Genomic DNA, 22,306 nt, shown 5'->3' on the forward strand with positions numbered 1-22,306 from the left:
TCCACACCCTGTGTGAGAGGGATTACACCAATATACTTATAATCTGTGAGGGATATATCCAGGGAAACGCTTCCTTCCTCTTCTGATGGGGCTTATCATTCATTTTCCAAGTAAACACTGAGGATTTGGAGCCTGATTGTTTGCGGGAAGTTCAGCAGGACAATAAGCAGGGTGTGAAGTCACTTCCTGTTCATAATTACATTTTTCTCATTTAGCCCACAGTGACAGCCACTATACCATGTTTGCTATTGTAGAGTAAAAAGGGACATTTAAAAAAAAAAAAAAACTCTCTTAAAAATAGATTGTTTTAAATAAGAGTTAACAAAACTTTGTTGTATGTAGTGAGACCAGCTGCTGCTGAAACAGTCTGGGGAGATGTCTCAGGGTCTTGTATATGTGTTTTGATGTGTTTGCGTCTGTAAAGTACAAACTCATCTCAGCACAGTGATGGAAAAGCATTTGTTAAGTCTCTCGGATCTTACGATGCAGTTAGTGCCAGCGCCTGAGCAGTGACTGAATAAGACAAATTAAACCCATTTGTCACATAAAGCTATGGCTATGTGAACATTTCTATACTATATACTTCTGACATGTTGTTTTTAATATTGTAATCTACATAGGTGACAGCTAATGTGTTTGTCCAGTGTAAAGGTTGTGGTAAAATGATAAATATCTCTGGGATCTCTGGGATATAAACAATAACGGCCAGATTAGATTAGGAGCAGTTTTTTTATCACCGCTCACTTACCTACAGCGCTGGTATTACGGGTTTTTACAAACCCGGCGTTAACAGGCAAGAAGTGAGCGTAGAGCAAAATTGAGCTCCATACCACACTCCAATACCAGCGCTGCTTAAGTCAGCGGTGAGCTGGTTGTACGTGCTCGTGCACGATTTCCCCATAGACATCAATGGGGAGAGCCGGCTGAGAAAAAGTCTAACACCTGCAATAAAGCAGGGTAAAGCTCAGTAACGCAGTCCCATTGATTCATATGGGGAAACACATTTTATGTTTATACCTAACACCCTAACAAACCCTGAGTCTAAACACTCCTACTCTTACAATTATTAACCCCTAATCTGCCGCCCCGACATTTATTTTAACTACGTAGAATAGTTATTAAATAGTTATTAACCCCCGAATATTCACTTACCAGGAGAAATCTTCATCCAAGCGGCAAGATGTCCTCAACGAAGCCGGCAGAAGTGGTCCTCCAGACGGCATCTTCTATCTTCATCTTTCCTGCGCGGAGCGGGTCCATCTTCAAGACATCCGACGCGGAGCATCCTCTTCAAGCGACGGCTTCTTCGTAATTAATATCTCTTTAAGTGACGTCATCCAAGATGGCGTCCCTTAGATTCCGATTCTATCAGCCAATCAGCCAATAGGATTGAGCTTGCATTCTATTGGCTGATTGGAACAGCCAATAGAATGCCAGCTCAATCCTATTGGCTGATTGCATCAGCCAATAGGATTTTTTCTACCTTAATTCTATAAGCCAATCGGAATCTAAGGGATGCCATCTTGGATGACGTCACTTAAAGAGATATTCATTACGAAGAAGTCGTCGTTTGAAGAGGATGCTCCGAGTCGGATGTCTTGAAGATGGACCCGCTCCGCGCCGGAAGGATGGAGGACCACTTCTGCCTGTCTGGAGGACCACTTCTGCCGGCATCGTTGAGGACATCTTGCCGCTTGGATTAAGATTTCTCCCGGTAAGTGAATCTTCGGGGGTTAGTGTTAGGATTTTTTTTAAGGGTATATTGGGTGGGTTTATTTTTAGATTAGGGTTTGGGCCTGCAAAAGAGCTAAATGCCCTTTTAAGGGCAATGCCCATCCAAATACCCTTTTCAGGGCAATGGGGAGCTTAGGTTTTTTTTAGTTAGTATTTTATTTGGGTGGTTGGTTGTGTGGGTGGTAGGTTTTACTGTTGGGGGGGTTGTTTGTATTTTTTTTACAGGTAAAAGAGCTGATTACTTTGGGGCAATGCCCCGCAAAAGGCCCTTTTAAGGGCTATTGATAGTTTAGTTTAGGCTAGGTTTTTTTTTATTTTGGGGGGCTTTTTTTATTTTGATAGGGCTATTAGATTAGGTGTAATTAGTTTAAATTTCTGTAATTTGTTTATTATTTTCTGTCATTTAGTGTTTTTTTTTTGTGATTTAGCTAATTTAATTTAATTTATTTAATTGTATTTAATTTAGTTAATTTATTTAATTGTATTTAATTTAGTTAATTTATTTAATTGTAGTGTAGTGTTAGGTGTTAGTGTAACTTAGGTTAGGTTTTATTTTACAGGTCAATTTGTATTTATTTTAGCTAGGTAGTTATTAAATAGTTAATAACAATTTAATAACTATTCTACCTAGTTAAAATAAATACAAACTTACCTGTAAAATAAAAATAAACCATAAACTAGCTACAATGTAACTATTAGTTATATTGCAGCTAGCTTAGGGTTTATTTTATAGGTATTTAGTTTTAAATAGGAATAATTTAGTTAATTATAGTCATTTTCTTTAGATTTATTTAAATTATATTTAAGTTAGGGGTGTTAGGGTTAGACTTAGATTTAGGGGTTAATACATTTAATATAGTGGCAGCGACATTGGGGACAGCAGATTAGGGGTTAATAATATTTAGCTAGTGTTTGCGAGGCGGGAGTGCGGCGGTTTAGGGGTTAGAATGTTTATTCTAGTGGCGGCGATGTCCAGAGCGGCAGATTAGGGGTTAAAATTTTTATTATAGTGTTTGCGATGCGGGAGGGCCTCGGTTTAGGTGTTAACAGGTAGTTTATGGGTGTTAGTGTACTTTTAAGCACTTTAGTTATGAGTTTTATGCTACAGCGTTGTAGTGTAAAACTCATCACTACTGACTTTAGAATGCGTTAGGAATCTTGGAGTTAGAGGCTGTACCACTCACTTTTTGGCCTCCCAGGACAGACTCGTAAAACCAGCGCTATGGAAGTCCCATAGAAAAAAGGGTTTAAGAAGTTTATGTAAGTAGGTTTGCGGTAAGGCCAAAGAAGTGTGCGGTCCCCTAAACCTGCAAGACTCGTAATAGCAGAGGTAGTGAAAAAGCAGAGTTAGGACCTGTTAACGCTGCTTTTTCAGCTTACCGCAAAACTCGTAATCTAGCCATAAGAATTTCTGTGATATAAACAATAAGAATCTCTGTGATATAAACTATAAGGATCTCTGGGATATAAACAATAATGATCTCTGGGAAATAACAAATACAGATTTCTGGGAATAAACAATAAGGATCTCTGGGATATAAACAATAAGGATCTCTGGGATATAAACAATAAACATCTCTGGGATATAAACAATAAGGATCTTTGGAATATAAACAATAAGGATCTTTGGGATAAAAACAATAAGAATCTCTGGAATATAAACAATAATGATCTCTGGGATATAAACAGTAAGGATCTCCGAGATATAAACAATACAGATCATTGGGATATAAACAATACAGATCTCTGGGATACAAACAATAAGGATCTCTGGGATATAAGCAAAAATGATCTCTGGGATATGAACAATAATGATCTCTGGGATATAAACAGTAACAATTTCTGGGATACAAACAATAATGATCTCTGGGGTATAAACAATAATTATCTCTGGGATATAAGCAATAAGAATCTCTGGGATACAAACAATAATGATCTATAGGATAAAAACAATAAGGATATCTGGGATATAAACAATAATGATCTCTGGGATATAAGCAGTAACAATCTCTGGGATATAAACAATAAGGATCTCTGGGGTATAAACAATAAGGATCTCTGGGGTATAAACAATAAGGATCTCTGGGGTATAAACAATAAGGATCTCTGGGGTATAAACAATAAGGATCTCTGGGATATAAACAGTAAGGTTCTCTGGGGTATAAACAATAAGGATCTCTGGGATATAAACAGTAAGGATATCTGGGATATAAACAATAAGAATCTCTGGGATACAAACAATAGTGATGTCGCAAATAGTTTGCCGGCGAATAGTTCCCGGCGAACATAACTTGTTCGCGTTCGCCGTGGCGGGCGAACATATGCAATGTTCGATCCGCCCCCTATTCGTCATCATTGAGTAAACTTTGACCCTGTATCTCACAGTCTGCAGACACATTTCAGCCAATCAGCAGCAGACACTCCCTCCCAGACCCTCCTAGCTCCTGGACAGCAGCCATTTTAGATTCATTCTGATGCTGCATTCTTAGTGAGAGGAGGGATAGTGTAGCTGCTGCTGATTTTATAGGGAAATTGATAGCTAGGCTAGTGTATTCAGTGTCCACTGCAGCCCTGAAGGACTCATCTGATCTCTGCTGTAAAGACAGCACCCCAAAAAGCCCTTTTTAGGGCTAGAACATCTTTTTTTTTTTTTTTTGCCTGTGTAATTTTGCCTGTGAAACATCAGTCTGCTAGTGTAATCTAATTGCAGTTGCCTGCCTGCAGTGCCACCACTCATATCTGTTGTAACAGTAGTGTAAATTTTGTAAAAAAAAAACTTTTTTGACTGTGAAACATCAGTCTGCTAGTGTAATCTATAAGCAGTTGCCTGCCTGGCAGCGTGTGTGCCAGGCCCACTTGCCAACTAGTGCCACCACTCATATCTGTTGTAACAGTAGTGTAAATTTAAAAAAAAAACTTTTTTGACTGTGAAACATCAGTCTGCTAGTGTAATCTAATTGCAGTTGCCTGCCTGCCAGCGTGTGTACCAGGCCCACTTGCCAACTAGTGCCACCACTCATATCTGTTGTAACAGTAGTGTAAATTTTTTTTAAAAAACTTTTTTGACTGTGAAACATCAGTCTGCTAGTGTAATCTAATTGCAGTTGCCTGCCTGCCAGCGTGTGTGCCAGGCCCACTTGCCAACTAGTGCCACCACTCATATCTGTTGTAACAGTAGTGTAAAAAATTTTTAAAAAACTTTTTTGACTGTGAAACATCAGTCTGCTAGTGTAATCTAATAGCAGTTGCCTGCCTGCCAGCGTGTGTGCCAGGCCCACTTGCCAACTAGTGCCACCACTCATATCTGTTATAACAGTAGTGTAAATAAAAAAAAAAAAAAGTGATTGCACGCGCAGTGACATCAGTGAGGACAAGGAACGGGACATGGCTAGCTTGGTATCCAACCTTGTGCAAATGGGGAGTTTGCGGTTGTGCAAATGGACTGTTTGCGGTTGTTTGCGGTGCGTTAAACGGGGAGTTTGGTCTGTCACTGTGAAGCGGGCGTAACCCTTATACTACCTGAACGATACAACATCATACCTGATGTTTTAAAGCATGTTATTCCAAACAATTTAGGAATTTTAGGTGATTTATGCCCTTTATGGATTAAAAACAGACTCTGCATCAACTATGTAATTTTCCATGGGAGTTTTGCCATGGATCCCCCTCCGGCATGCCACAGTCCAGGTGTTAGTCCCCTTGAAACAACTTTTCCATCACTTTTGTGGCCAGAATGAGTCCCTGTGGATTTTAAAATTCGCCTGCCTATTGAAGTCAATGGCGGTTCGCCCGGTTCACCCGTTCGCGAACTTTTGCGGAAGTTGGCGTTCGCTGTTAATTTTAGGTTCGCGACATCACTAACAAACAATAAGAATCTCTGGGATAAAAACAATAAGGATATCTGGGATATAAACAATAATGATCTCTGGGATATAAGCAGTAACAATCTCTGGGATATAAACAATAAGGATCTCTGGGGTATAAACAATAAGGATCTCTGGGATATGAACAATAAGGATCTCTGGGATATAAACAGTAAGGATCTCTGGGATATAAACAGTAAGGATTTCTGGGATATAAACTATAAGGATCTCTGGGATATAAACAATTAGGATCTCTGGGATTAAACAATAAGGATCTCTGGGATATAAACAATAAGAATCTCTGGTAAATAAACTATAAGAATCTCTGGGATATAAACAATAAGGATCTCTGGGATATAAACAATACAGATCTCTTGGATATTGTCAGGGTTTTTTTCCCTGTTGTGTTTGCCATGTGCTGCTGGCAGCCATTTTACTCACCTCTCTTCCTGACTATGGTGCATTGTGGGGGATGCTGCTCATCTCCTGCACTTCCTTTTATGGGCAGACTGGTGTGCATCATCCATGTGAGACAGGATGCAGTCTCAGAATTGTGATGTCATCACTTATTATTTAAAGGGCCTCTGTTCAGTATGCTTTGACTTTTTATTATTTTTTGCTATTAATAAAGGTGTGATTATTTTTGCACTTCTCGTCTCAGTCTGATTCCTGGCACCCTAACATTACGTAAAGGCCATGAATCCTGATGGTGCTAAAAATCCACCTTTACCTGCCATCATTTCCAGGATGGATGAACAGGATCACCATTGGATCAATTTGCACTAGTCCTGCAAACCCTGCTGACTCGCACTGCACATTTGGACCAAAGTGTCCCACAAGTTATGGCTGCTCCTGTTTCCGTTGCTGCACCTATGCCTACCAGGAGCATGTCCAGTTCTGCACCTCTACCTCAGTGATATAGAGGCAATCCTATTCAGTGCAGAGGGTTTTTGAACCAGGTGGGCATTTATTTTGAGATGTTACCTCAGACGTTTCCCTCTGACAGAGCTAAGGTGGGATTTCTCATCTCGTTACTCTCTGACACAGCTCTTGCCTGGGCTAATCCCTTGTGGGAGACTAATAAACCTGTGATTTCAAATTACCCTGAATTTGTGGCCTCCTTTCAAAGGGTATTTGATGTTCCGGCTCGCTCCTCCTCTGCTGCTAAACGACTCATGTCCATTCAGCAAGATCTGTTGCTCAGTATGCTATTGTGTTCCGTACGTTTGCTGCAGAGGTAGGTTGGAACAATAAAGCCCTTGTTGCCGCCTTCTTTCATGGGCTCTCTGATGCGATTAAAGACGAAGTTGCTGCCAGAGATTTACCAGAGGATCTCGAGGCATTGGTGTCTTTTTTTATCCTAATTGACATCAGACTCAGAGAGAGGCCCTCTTTCAAGGAGCGCTTGTGGAAGCCTCCTGTTCCGTTGTCTCCTACGTGTTCATTCCCACCCATGCCATCCTCTCCTCCCATGCCTCCTGCTCCTGAGTCACCAGGTACTGCTGAGCCGATGCAGTTTGGATTCATGTGTCTCTCCGCGGCGGAGAGGGCCTTTAGGAGGAGGGAGGGGCTCTGCCTCTATTGTGGGTTACAGGGTCACCTTTTGAAGTCTTGCCCTACGTTCACACCTAAGGTCCTGTCAGGGGAAGACCTTGGGTGGTTTATCCTCGTCCCCGGAACCGCTTAAGGAAAAACCTTTGGTCACGGTTGTCCTTTCCTGGGTGGACTCCTCCATAGTCACTCAGGCTCTTTTTGACTCCGGTGCTGCGGGCTATTTCATTGACAGTGCTTTTGTATCAAAGCACTCCATTCCTGCTTTGCCTTGGTCCGTTCCGCATGTTATTGAGGCCATTGATGGCAGGCCCCTTCAGCCTGCACTCGTTACTCACGAAACTGCTCCGTTGTCCATGGCTGTTGGGGCTCTCCATTTTGAAACCCTCCAGTTCCAGGTGATAAACTCTCCACATTTTCCGGTTGTTCTGGGTTATCCCTGGCTCCAAAAGCACAATCCCAGTCTCGACTGGCGCAGGTCCGAAATTTTGTCGTGGTCCCTGCAATGTATTTCCACTTGTCTTCGGAAACCAGTTAAAGTCTTGTGCACTTCTACGGTATCTCAATTGCCAGAGGAGTACCGAGAGTTCCTAGATGTTTTTGACAAGGTGCATGCCGGTACGTTGCCTCCTCACCGGTCTTACGATTGTGGTGAGTGGACCCTGCGCTAATTTCAAAGTGCCTCTAGCTCCCCTCAAGAGGTCCTCTAGTGGACTCAAAAGATGAATAGTTAATGTAGTGAAGAGGTGAGCGCCAACAAAGGCTGAGGTGGTGGGGTTATAAATTAGATCAATATATTAATGTGTAGTATACATAAATATATAGTTTAATACATATAAAGAAAAATTACAGTGTATAGCATGGATCCATGTAACAATAGATAACTAAAATCAAATAAAAACTAAATAAAAACATATATAGTACAAAATGTCTTGTGGTAATGGTTGTCCTGTTTTTGAAACAGCAAGTCCATACAGGGTGAAAAGTCCAATTGATTGTCCTATAGAGTCATATCCTAAATATCCGTGATGGTTTGAAATAAAAATGAGTGACAATTGGCGAACCCACAAGTGAAAAAAAATGTGGAAAAATTAGGAAAAAAATGAAAACTCAACAATCAGTAAAAATTCACTTATAAAACATCCAAAGAGTGATGGCAAAGTTATAAAACCAAGGTGAGAAAAAAATTGTGATAGTGGTGAATAATGTGATGGTGAATTCTTTGATCCGTGAATGTTCGTATTAGTCTCCAACAATGTGTGCAAAAAATATCCTAAAAACCTGTGAAAAAAAATTAACAATACTGCAAAATATAATCCCACAATAAAATCAAATATAGGTAATGAACTTACTTTGGTTAAGTCGACGCATTTCGGCCTCTATATAGGCCTTTATCAAGACTGATTAACCAAAGTGAGTGTAAGAAATATAAAGGGTATTCTGTCCAATCATGTGTGACATAAGCAATGTAACTGGTGCAGGTCATGAGAATCGTACATTACCAGGAGTGTCACAGCTGTCACTAGGGGTGTCATTGATATAACTCAGGTGCATCACAAACATTACCAGGAGTGTCACAGCTGTCACTAGGGTGTCAAAGATGTCACTCAGGTGCGTCACAGTCATTACCAGGAGTGTCACAGCTGTCACTAGGGGTGTCATAGATATCACTTAGGTGTGTCACAGCCATTACCAGAAGTGTCACAGCTGTCACTAGGGGTATCATAGATATCACTCAGATGTGTCACAGCTGTCACTAGGGGTGTCATTGATATAACTCAGATGTGTCACAGCCATTACCAAAAGTGTCACAGTTTTCATTAAGGAGTCATAGATATCACTCAGGTGTGTCACAGCCATTATTAAGAAGTCACAGCGGTCGCTAGGGATGTTATAGATATCACTCAGGTGTGTTACAGCCATTAACAGGAGTGTCACAGCTGTCATTAGGGGTGTCATAGATATCACTCAGGTGCGTCACAGCCATTACCAAAAGTGTCACAGCTGTCACTAGGGGTGTCATAGATATCACTCAGGTGTGTCACATACATTACCAGGAGTGTCACAGCTGTCACTAGGGGTGTCATAGATATCACTCAGGTGTGTCACAGCCATTACCAGGAGTGTCACAGCTGTCACTAGGGGTGTCATTGATATAACTCAGGTGTGTCATGACCATTACCAAAAGTGTCACAGCTGTCACTAGAGGTGTCATAGATATCACTTAGGTGTGTCACAGTCATTACCAAAAGTGTCACAGCTGTCACTAGGGGTGTCATAGATATCACTCAGGTGTGTCACATACATTACTAGGAGTGTCACAGCTGTCACTAGGGGTGTCATAGATATCACTTAGGTGTGTCACGGCCATTACCAGAAGTGTCACAGCTGTCACTAGGGGTGTCATAGATATCACCCAGATGTGTCACAGCCATTACCAGGAGTATCACAGCTGTCACTAGGGGTGTCATTAATATAACTCAGGTGCGTCACAACCATTACCAGGAGTGTCTGTCACTAGGGTGTCAAAAATGTCACTCAGGTGTGTCACAGCCACCAAAAGCATCACAGTTTTCATTAAGGAGTCATAGATATCACTAAGGTGTGTCACAGCCATTACCGAAAGTGTCACAGCTGTCACTAGGGGTGTCAAAGATATCACTTAGGTGTGTCACAGACCTTAAAAGAAGTGTCACAGCTGTCACTAGGGGTGTCATAGATATCACTCAGGTGTGTCACAGCCATTACCAGGAGTGTCACAGCTGTCACTACGGGTGTCATAGATATAACTCAGGTGTCTCACAGCCATTACCAGGTGTAACAGCTGTCATTAAGGAGTCATAGATATCACACAAGTGTGTCACAGCCATTACTAGGAGTGTCACAGCTGTCACTAGGGTGTCATAGATATTACTTGGGTGTGTCACAGTCAGATGTGTCACAGTCATTACCAAAGTGTCACAGTTTTCATTAATGAGTCATAGATATCACTCAGGTGTGCCCCAGCCATTACCAGGGGTGTCACAGCTGTCATTAATGGTGTCATAGATATTACTTGGGTGTGTCACAGCCATTACCAGTATTGTAACAGCTGTCAATGAGGTGTTATAGATATCACTCAGGTCACGGTGTGTAACAGCCATTACCAGCAGTGCCATAGCTGTCACTAAGGGTGTCATAGATATCACTCAGGTGTTTCATAGCTATTACCAGGGGTGCCACAACGGTCACTAGGGGAGTCATAGGTAACACTCTACAGTTGCCTATAAGTACACATCATGCAGGGATGTCTGATGATACAGTGACACCATGTTTTTGTTCCACACTCTCTACAGTTGCCTATAAGTACACATCATGCAGGGATGTCTGATAATACAGTAACACCATGTTTTTATTCCACACTCTCTACCGTTCCCTATAATACACATCATGCAGGGATGTCTGATGATACAGTGACACCATGTTTTTGTTCCACACTCTCTACTGTTCCCTATAAATACACATCATGCAGGAATATCTGATGATACAGTGGCACCATGTTTTTGTTCTACACTCTCTACAGTTCCCTATAAGTACACATCATGCAGGGATGTCTGATGATACGGTGGCACCATGTTTTTGTTCCACACTCTCTACAGTTCCCTATAATACACATCATGCAGGGATGTCTGATGATACAGTGACACCATGTTTTTGTTCCACACTCTCTACTGTTCCCTATAAATACACATCATGCAGGAATATCTGATGATACAGTGACACCATGTTTTTGTTCCACACTCTCTACAGTCCCCTATAAGTTCACATCATGCAGGGATGTCTGATGATACAGTGACACCATGTTTTTGTTCCACACTCTCTACAGTTCCCTATAAATACACATCATGCAGGGATGTCTGATACAGTAACACCATGTTTTTGTTCTACACTCTCTACAGTTCCCTATAAATACACATCATGCAGGGATGTCTGATGATACAGTGACACCATGTTTTTGTTCCACACTCTCTACAGTTCCCTATAAGTACACATCATGCAGGGATGTCTGATACAGTAACACCATGTTTTTGTTCCACACTCTCTACAGTTGCCTATAAGTTCACATCATGCAGGGATGTCTGATGATACAGTGACACCATGTTTTTGTTCTACACTCTCTACAGTTATCTATAAATACACATCATGCAGGGATGTCTGATGATACAGTGACACCATGTTTTTGTTCCACACTCTCTACAGTTGCCTATAAGTACACATCATGCAGGGATGTCTGATGATACAGTGACACCATGTTTTTGTTCCACACTCTCTACAGTTCCCTATAAATACACATCATGCAGGGATGTCTGATGATATGGTGATCATGCTTTAACCTCTCTAGAAGCCGAAGGGTTACAGTGTGAGAGCTAAGGCAGGAAGGAAGGAATGGATCAGTAGACACATCCTGCTGCCGGACACACACCCAAGTCTTAGAGACTCAGTGACCAGTTAGTGTCCCCATCCCCTGCTGCCACCTGCTGGCCTGTGAATCAGCACTGTTCAGAGGGGACAGATGACAGTGGCACTGGTGACTGCAAACATACAGAGCTTTTGCCTTATGCCTCTCTAACCTCTAGATGTGTGTCCCCATACAGAGACTGACACACACACACACACTATACAGAGTGTCACTGACACACACACACTATACAGAGTGTCACTGACACACACATACACTATACAGAGTGTCACTGATACACACACACACACACTATATACAGAGTGTCACTGACACACACACACTATACAGAGTGTCACTGACACACACATACACTATACAGAGTGTCACTGATACACACACACTATACAGTGTCACTGACACACACATACACTATACAGAGTGTCACTGATACACACACACTATACAGTGTCACTGACACACACATACACTATACAGAGTGTCACTGATACACACACTATACAGAGTATCACTGATACACACACTATACAGAGTGTCACTGACACACACACTATACAGAGTGTCACTGACACACACACTATACAGAGTGTCACTGACACACATACTATACAGAGTATCACTGACACACACACTATACAGAGGATCACTGATACACACACTATACAGAGTGTCACTGACACACACACTATACAGAGTGTCACTGACACACACACTATACAGAGTGTCACTGACACACATACTATACAGAGTATCACTGATACACACACTATACAGAGTATCACTGATACACACACTATACAGAGTGCCACTGATACACACACTATACAGAGTGCCACTGATACACACACTATACAGAGTGCCACTGATACACACACTATACAGAGTGTCACTGACACACACACACACACTATACAGAGTGTCACTGACACACACACACACACACTATACAGAGTGTCACTGATACACACACACACACTATACAGAGTGTCATTGACACACACACACTATACAGAGTGTCACTCACACACACACTATACAGAGTGTCACTGACACACACACACTATACAGAGTGTCACTGACACACACATACACTATACAGAGTGTCACTGATACACACACACTATACAGTGTCACTGACACACACATACACTTTACAGAGTGTCACTGATACACACACTATACAGAGTATCACTGATACACACACTATACAGAGTGTCACTGACACACACACTATACAGAGTGTCACTGACACACACACTATACAGAGTGTCACTGACACACATACTATACAGAGTATCACTGATACATACACTATACAGAGTGCCACTGATACACACACTATACAGAGTGCCACTGATACACACACTATACAGAGTGCCACTGATACACACACTATACAGAGTGCCACTGATACACACACTATACAGAGTGCCACTGATACACACACTATACAGAGTATCACTGATACATACACTATACAGAGTGCCACTGATACACACACTATACAGAGTGCCACTGATACACACACTATACAGAGTGCCACTGATACACACACTATACAGAGTGCCACTGATACACACACTATACAGAGTGTCACTGACACACACACACACACTATACAGAGTGTCACTGACACACACATACACGATACAGAGTGTCACTGATGCACACATACACTATACAGAGTGTCACTGATACACACAAACAATACAGAGTGCCACTGACACACACATACACTATACAGAGTGTCACTGATACACACAAACTATACAGAGTGTCACTGACACACACACACACTATACAGAGTGTCACTGACGCACACATACACTATACAGAGTGTCACTGATACACACATACACTATACAGAGTGTCACTGATACACATATACACTATACAGAGTGTCACTGATACACGCAAACTATACAGAGTGCCACTGACACACACTATACAGAGTGTCACTGACACACACTATACAGAGTGTCACTGAAACACACAAACTATACACAGTGTCACTGACGCACACATACACTATACAGAGTGTCACTGATACACACATACACTATACAGAGTGTCACTGATACACACATACACTATACAGAGTGTCACTGATACACACATACACTATTCAGAGTGTCACTGACACACACATACACTATACAGAGTGTCACTGATACACACATACACTATACAGAGTGTCACTGATACACGCAAACTATACAGAGTGCCACTGACACACACTATACAGAGTGTCACTGACACACACACACACTATACAGAGTGTCACTGAAACACACAAACTATACAGAGTGTCACTGACGCACACACACATACACTATACAGAGTGTCACTGATACACACATACACTATACAGAGTGTCACTGATACACGCAAACTATACAGAGTGTCACTGACACACACACACACACACTATACAGAGTGTCACTGACACACACATACACTATACAGAGTGTCACTGACACACACATACACTATACAGAGTGTCACTGACATACACATACACTATACAGAGTGTCACTGATACACGCAAACTATACAGAGTGTCACTGACACACACACACACACACTATACAGAGTGTCACTGACACACACATACACTATACAGAGTGTCACTGACACACACATACACTATACAGAGTGTCACTGACACACACACTATACAGAGTGTCACTGACACACACACACTATACAGAGTGTCACTGACACACACACATACACTATACAGAGTGTCACTGATACACACACTATACAGAGTGTCACTGATACACACACTATACAGAGTGTCACTGATACACACACTATACAGAGTGTCACTGACACACACAAACTATACAGATTGCCACTGATACACACACTATACAGAGTGTCACTGATACACACACTATACAGAGTGTCACTGATACACACACTATACAGAGTGTCACTGATACACACACTATACAGAGCGTCACTGATACACACACTATACAGAGTGTCACTGAGCTGACACACACACTATACACAGTGTCACACACACTATATACAGTGTCACACACACTATATACACAGTGTCACACATACTATATACACAGTGTCACAAACACACTATATACACAGTGTCACAAACACACTATATACACAGTGTCACAAACACACTATATACACAGTGTCACAAACACACTCTATACACAGTGTCACAAACACACACACTGTATACACAGTGTCAAAAACACACTATATACACATTGTCACACTCTATATACACAGTGTCACAAACACACTATATACACAGTGTCACACACACTATATACACAGTGTCACAAACACACTATATACACAGTGTCACAAACACACTATATACACAGTGTCACAAACACACTATATACACAGTGTCACACACACTATATACACAGTGTCACACACACACTATATACACAGTGTCACACACACTATATACACAGTGTCACAAACACACTATATACACAGTGTCACAAACACACTATATACACAGTGTCACACACACTATATACACAGTGTCACAAACACACTATATACACAGTGTCACACGCTATATATACACAGTGTCACAAACACACTGTATGCACAGTGTCACAAACACTATTGGCTAGATTACAAGTAGTACAAGTAGAGCGCTAATTTATCTCTGGTTAATTCTCAAAAAGAGCCCACAATGTCCCCAAAATAGAGGGTCTATTATTTCCCCATAAAGAAATACTGCACTAGGTAGTTTTACAAGTATGGGGTGCTACTAAAAACGGCACTGCGTATTCCCTGTAAATATATATGTATGTGCTTATATACATACATATTATTGTATTAAGATGTGTATATACACACATTATACAGATAGGGCAGCAATTTTAAACAAATTTCAAATTCACTTTTATCATCAAATGGGCTTTGTTCTCTTGGTATTCTTAGTTGAAAGCTAAACCTAGGTAGGCTCATATTCTAATTTCTAAGCCCTTGAAGGCCACCTCTTATCTAAATTTATTTTGACAGTTTTTCACAGCTAGGGGGCGTTAGTTCATGTGTGCAATATAGTTAACATTGTGCTCTCGCCCGTGGAGTTACTTATGAGAGGGCACTGATTGGGTACAATGCAAGTCTGAAAAAAGAAAACTGAAAAAAGAACTGAGATAAAGGGGCAGTCTACAGAGGCTTAGATACAAGGTAATCAAAGAGGTAAAAAGTAAATTAATATAACCGTGTTATTGGTTGTGCAAATCTGGTATCTATCTTTTAAACAATAAAAATTCTGTAGTAGACTGTCCCTTTAACACATAAATATATATGTATATATTCATATACATATATACTGTATTTAAAATCGCTGCCCATTGCTGTGCGACTTACCCACTGGAGCCTATGGAAGCAAGCTGTCGTGAGCGCAATGCTTCCGTGCAATGCAAATGCGAGGTCGCGCTCACTTTGGACCTAACTCATTAGCGTGCGCTGGTATTACTAAGTTAAGCGCAAATATTGCTTTAGCCTAAGCGATATTTTGCACTCAACTCGTAACCTGGCCCTATATACACAGTGTCACACACACTAGATATACACAGTGTCACACACACATTATACACAGTATCGCACACACACTATACACAATGTCTCACACACACACTATATATACACAGTGTTCACACACACTATATACACATTGCCCCACACATACACACACTATATATACTGTGTCACACACACACTATATACAAAGCGTCACAGACAAAATACTGTGTCACACAAACACAAACTATATACACAGTATTACACACCACAATACACAGTGTCCCACACTATATAAACAGTGTCACATATACACAGTGTCACACACACACTATTTACAGTGTCACACATACACAATATACACAGTGTCACACACACTAGATACACAGTGTCACACATACACTATATACACAGTGTAACACCTACACAATATACAGTGTCACACATGCACAATATACACAGTGTCACACACACTAGATACACAGTGTCACACATACACTATATACACAGTGTAACACCTACACAATATACAGTGTCACACATGCACAATATACACAGTGTCACACACACTAGATACACACTGTCATACACTATATACACAGCATCACACACACTATATACACACTGTCATACACTATATACACAGCATCACACACACTATATACACAGTGTCACAAACACAATATACAGTGTCATACATACACTATATACACAGTATCACACACTCACTATACAAGGATCCACTAATAAACATTAACAATTCCACACGCTCTGTCATCGTTAGCCAGCCCTGTCCCTCTGCCACCCACAGACACTTACCTGTGCTCATCTTCCTAGGAAGTTAGGCAGGTGCCCCTGGCTTACACCATCCTGCATGTCCCTGGGGTGGGCAATGTGTCAGCTGAATGGGCACATGAGTAACTGGGGACCCAGCACTGAAGCTGCAGCTGCTCCTTGTGATTCTGGGCTCAGCTCAGAGCTGGAATTTCCTCCTCATCCTGCACGACCACTGAGTGCAGCAGCTGGAGGGGATGGGTTTTAAAGAGACAGCGCTGCCTCTGTACACACACACCAGCCTCTGTACACACAACACACACCAGTATCTGTACACACAACACACACCAGCCTCTGTACACACAACACACACCAGACTCTGTACACACAACACACACCAGTATCTGTACACACAGCACACACCAGCCTCTGTAACACACAGCACACACCAGCCTCTGTACACACAACACACACCAGTATCTGTACACACAACACACACCAGCCTCTGTACACACAACACACACCAGTATCTGTACACACAACACACACCAGTATCTGTACACACAACACACACCAGCCTCTGTACACACAACACACACCAGTATCTGTACACACAACACACACCAGCCTCTGTACACACAACACACACCAGCCTCTGTACACACAACACACACCAGCCTCTGTACACACAACACACACTAGTATCTGTACACACAACACACACCAGCCTCTGTACACACAACACACACCAGCTACACACAGCACACACCAGCCTCTGTACACACAGCACACACCAGCCCCTGTACACACAACACACACCAGCCTCTGTACACACAACACACACCAGCCTCTGTACACACAACACACACTAGTATCTGTACAAACAGCACACACCAGCCTCTGTACACACAACACACACTAGTATCTTTACACACAGCACACACCAGCCTCTGTACACACAACACACACCAGCCTCTGTACACACAACACACACTAGTATCTGTACACACAACACACACCAGCCTCTGTACACACAACACACACTAGTATCTGTACACACAGCACACACCAGCCTCTGTACACACAGCACACACCAGCCTCTGTACACACAACACACACCAGCCTCTGTACACACAGCACATACCAGCCTCTGTACACACAACACACACCAGCCTCTGTACACACAGCACACACCAGCCTCTGTACACACAACACACACTAGTATCTGTACACGCAACACACACCAGCCTCTGTACACACAACACACATCAGTATCTGTACACACAGCACACACCAGCCTCTGTACACACAGCACACACCAGCCTCTGTACACACAAGACACACCAGCCTCTGTACACACAGCACATACCAGCCTCTGTACACACAGCACACACCAGCACACACCAGCCTCTGTACACACAGCACACACCAGCCTCTGTACACACAACACACACCAGCCTCTGTACACACAGCACATACCAGCCTCTGTACACACACACCAGCCTCTGTACACACAGCACACACCAGCCTCTGTACACACAACACACACCAGCCTCTGTACACACAGCACACACCAGCCTCTGTACACACAGCACACACCAGCCTCTGTACACACAACACACACCAGCCTCTGTACACACAACACACACCAGCCTCTGTACACACAGCACACATCAGCCTCTGTACACACAGCACACACCAGCCTCTGTACACACAACACACACCAGCCTCTGTACACACAACACACACCAGCCTCTGTACACACAGCACACACCAGCCTCTGTACACACAACACACACCAGCCTCTGTACACACAACACACACCAGCCTCTGTACACACAGCACACACCAGCCTCTGTACACACAACACACACCAGCCTCTGTACACACAACACACACCAGCCTCTGTACACACAGCACACACCAGCCTCTGTACACACAACACACACCAGCCTCTGTACACACAACACACACCAGCCTCTGTACACACAACACACAACAGCCCCTGTACACACAACACACACCAGCCTCTGTACACACAACACACACCAGCCTCTGTACACACAGCACACACCAGCCACTGTACACACAACACACACCAGCCTCTGTACACACAACACACACCAGCCTCTGTACACACAGCACACACCAGCCTCTGTACACACAGCACACACCAGCCTCTGTAACACACAGCACACACCAGCCTCTGTACACACAGCACACACCAGCCTCTGTATACACAACACACACCAGCCTCTGTACACACAACACACACCAGCCTCTGTACACACAGCACACACCAGCCTCTGTACACACAACACACACCAGCCTCTGTACACACAACACACATCAGTATCTGTACACACAACACACACCAGCCTCTGTACACACAGCACACACCAGCCTCTGTAACACAACACACACCAGCCTCTGTACACACAACACACACCAGCCTCTGTACACACAACACACACCAGTATCTGTACACACAGCACACACCAGCCTCTGTACACACAACACACACAGCCTCTGTACACACAACACACACCAGTATCTGTACACACAGCACACACCAGCCTCTGTACACACAACACACATCAGTATCTGTACACACAACACACACCAGCCTCTGTACACACAGCACACACCAGTCTCTGTAACACAACACACACCAGCCTCTGTACACACAACACACACCAGCCTCTGTACACACAACACACACCAGTATCTGTACACACAGCACACACCAGCCTCTGTACACACAACACGCATCAGTATCTGTACACACAACACACACCAGCCTCTGTACACACAGCACACACCAGCCTCTGTAACACAACACACACCAGCCTCTGTACACAACACATACCAGCCTCTGTACACACAGCACACACCAGCCCCTGTACACAACACACACCAGCCTCTGTACACACATCACACACCAGCCTCTGTATACAACACACACCAGCCTCTGTACACACACAGCACACACCAGCATCTGTACACACACAGCACACACCAGCCTCTGTACACACACAGCACACACCAGCCTCTGTACACACACACACCAGCCTCTGTACACACACAGCACACACCAGCCGCTGTACACACAATGCACACCAGCCTCTGTACACACAGCACACACCAGCCCCTGTATACAACACACACCAGCCTCTGTACACACAACACACACCAGCCTCTGTACACACAGCACACACCAGCCTCTGTACACACACAGCACACACCAGCCTCTGTACACACACACCAGCCTCTGTACACACACAGCACACACCAGCCTCTGTACACACAACACACACCAGCCTCTGTACACACAGCACACACCAGCCCCTGTATACAACACACACCAGCCTCTGTACACACAACACACACCAGCCTCTGTACACAACACACACCAGCCTCTGTACACACAGCACACACCAGACTCTGTACACACAGCACACACCAGCCTCTGTACACACAACACACACCAGCCTCTGTACACACAACACACACCAGCCTCTGTACACACAGCACACACCAGCCTCTGTACACACAACACACACCAGCCTCTGTACACACAACACACACCAGCCTCTGTACACACAACACACAACAGCCCCTGTACACACAACACACACCAGCCTCTGTACACACACAGCACACACCAGCCTCGGTACACACAGCACACACCAGCCTCTGTACACACAACACACACCAGCCTCTGTACACACAACACACACCAGCCTCTGTACACACAGCACACACCAGCCTCTGTACACACAGCACACACCAGCCTCTGTATACAACACACACCAGCCTCTGTACACACAACACACACCAGCCTCTGTACACACAACACACACCAGCCTCTGTACACACAGCACACACCAGCCTCTGTACACACAGCACACACCAGCCTCTGTACACACAGCACACACCAGCCTCTGTATACAACACACACCAGCCTCTGTACACACAGCACACACCAGCCTCTGTACACAACACATACCAGCCTCTGTACACACAGCACACACCAGCCCCTGTACACAACACACACCAGCCTCTGTACACACATCACACACCAGCCTCTGTATACAACACACACCAGCCTCTGTACACACACAGCACACACCAGCATCTGTACACACACAGCACACACCAGCCTCTGTACACACACAGCACACACCAGCCTCTGTACACACACACACCAGCCTCTGTACACACACAGCACACACCAGCCTCTGTACACACAACACACACCAGCCTCTGTAAACACAGCACACACCAGCCCCTGTATACAACACACACCAGCCTCTGTACACACAACACACACCAGCCTCTGTACACACAGCACACACCAGCCTCTGTACACACACAGCACACACCAGCCTCTGTACACACACACCAGCCTCTGTACACACACAGCACACACCAGCCTCTGTACACACAACACACACCAGCCTCTGTACACACAGCACACACCAGCCCCTGTATACAACACACACCAGCCTCTGTACACAACACACACCAGCCTCTGTACACACAGCACACACCAGACTCTGTACACACAGCACACACCAGCCTTAATTAATTAAATGCCCTATCCTCCTGGCTTGCTGGAAAACTTTAATAACTGGAGCCATAAAACTGACTCAACAACATAACTATGTACAAATATAACTCTTAAATAACTTTACATAAAACTGTAATACTTGAATAACCACGCAGACACAGATATATGGGAAAAGACCCGAAGGTCGCATTTATTGTAGAACGTGAGAACCGGCTGGACTCAACGGGGCCAGCTAAAACATGTGGCGGCAATCTAGTTAGGAGTAGGAACCCCCTGCTAGGAAGAATGGACCGCTCCCGTGAATGCCCACACAAGTGGAACTCAGCTGCCGCAGAAGCTTAGGGAGTTCTCGGCATCTTAGAATGGGAGGGACCCCAGGCGCGCGCCTGCAGAGATCACCCTCCCCTGGGCAGCCGTCACTCTACCTCTGATGGCAAACCGGGGCGCGGACCAACCGCCTAACCAGGGTGTAAAGTAACGATCTCCGAACCAGTAGGACCAGGTGTGACTAGACGCGTATCCATGCCACTACCTGGGGAGTCAAAAACTACCGTCCTTGGACTTAAGGAAACAAGCCGCGTAGCTCTCATCCTGCCTCGGACACCTAGCTGAAACACCCTGGTGATGTAGCAGCCTAAAGATTGCCGTATGAACCAATGCAGGGAGGGAGGTAGGGACGCTGTGAAGACGAGCTTGAAAAGAGGGTTTGGGCCTTGGGAGCTGACTACTTAAAGGTAAGCTAAACCCCACCCTCACTAATGCAACATTGTTGCAACTTCACAGCAGCACACTCCTAAGGGCCTTAATTATTATGGTCGTTCTGGG

At 43.7% G+C, this 22,306-nt stretch overlaps 1 protein-coding gene across 1 annotated transcript in view; it reads right to left on the minus strand.

The window, feature by feature from the left end:
- Nucleotides 1-17,118, minus strand: part of FGD5 (FYVE, RhoGEF and PH domain containing 5) — a 487,598-nt gene extending 470,480 nt beyond the window's left edge. The window contains exon 1 of the mRNA XM_053720678.1: nucleotides 16,954-17,118. Coding sequence (XP_053576653.1) covers nucleotides 16,954-16,963 — 10 coding nt within the window. The 5' untranslated portion in view covers nucleotides 16,964-17,118. The remainder of the gene's footprint in view (nucleotides 1-16,953) is intronic.
- Between the last annotated feature and the right edge of the window lie 5,188 nt (nucleotides 17,119-22,306).

Source organism: Bombina bombina, chromosome 7 (genome assembly GCF_027579735.1).
Source record: "Bombina bombina isolate aBomBom1 chromosome 7, aBomBom1.pri, whole genome shotgun sequence".
NCBI lineage: Eukaryota > Metazoa > Chordata > Amphibia > Anura > Bombinatoridae > Bombina > Bombina bombina.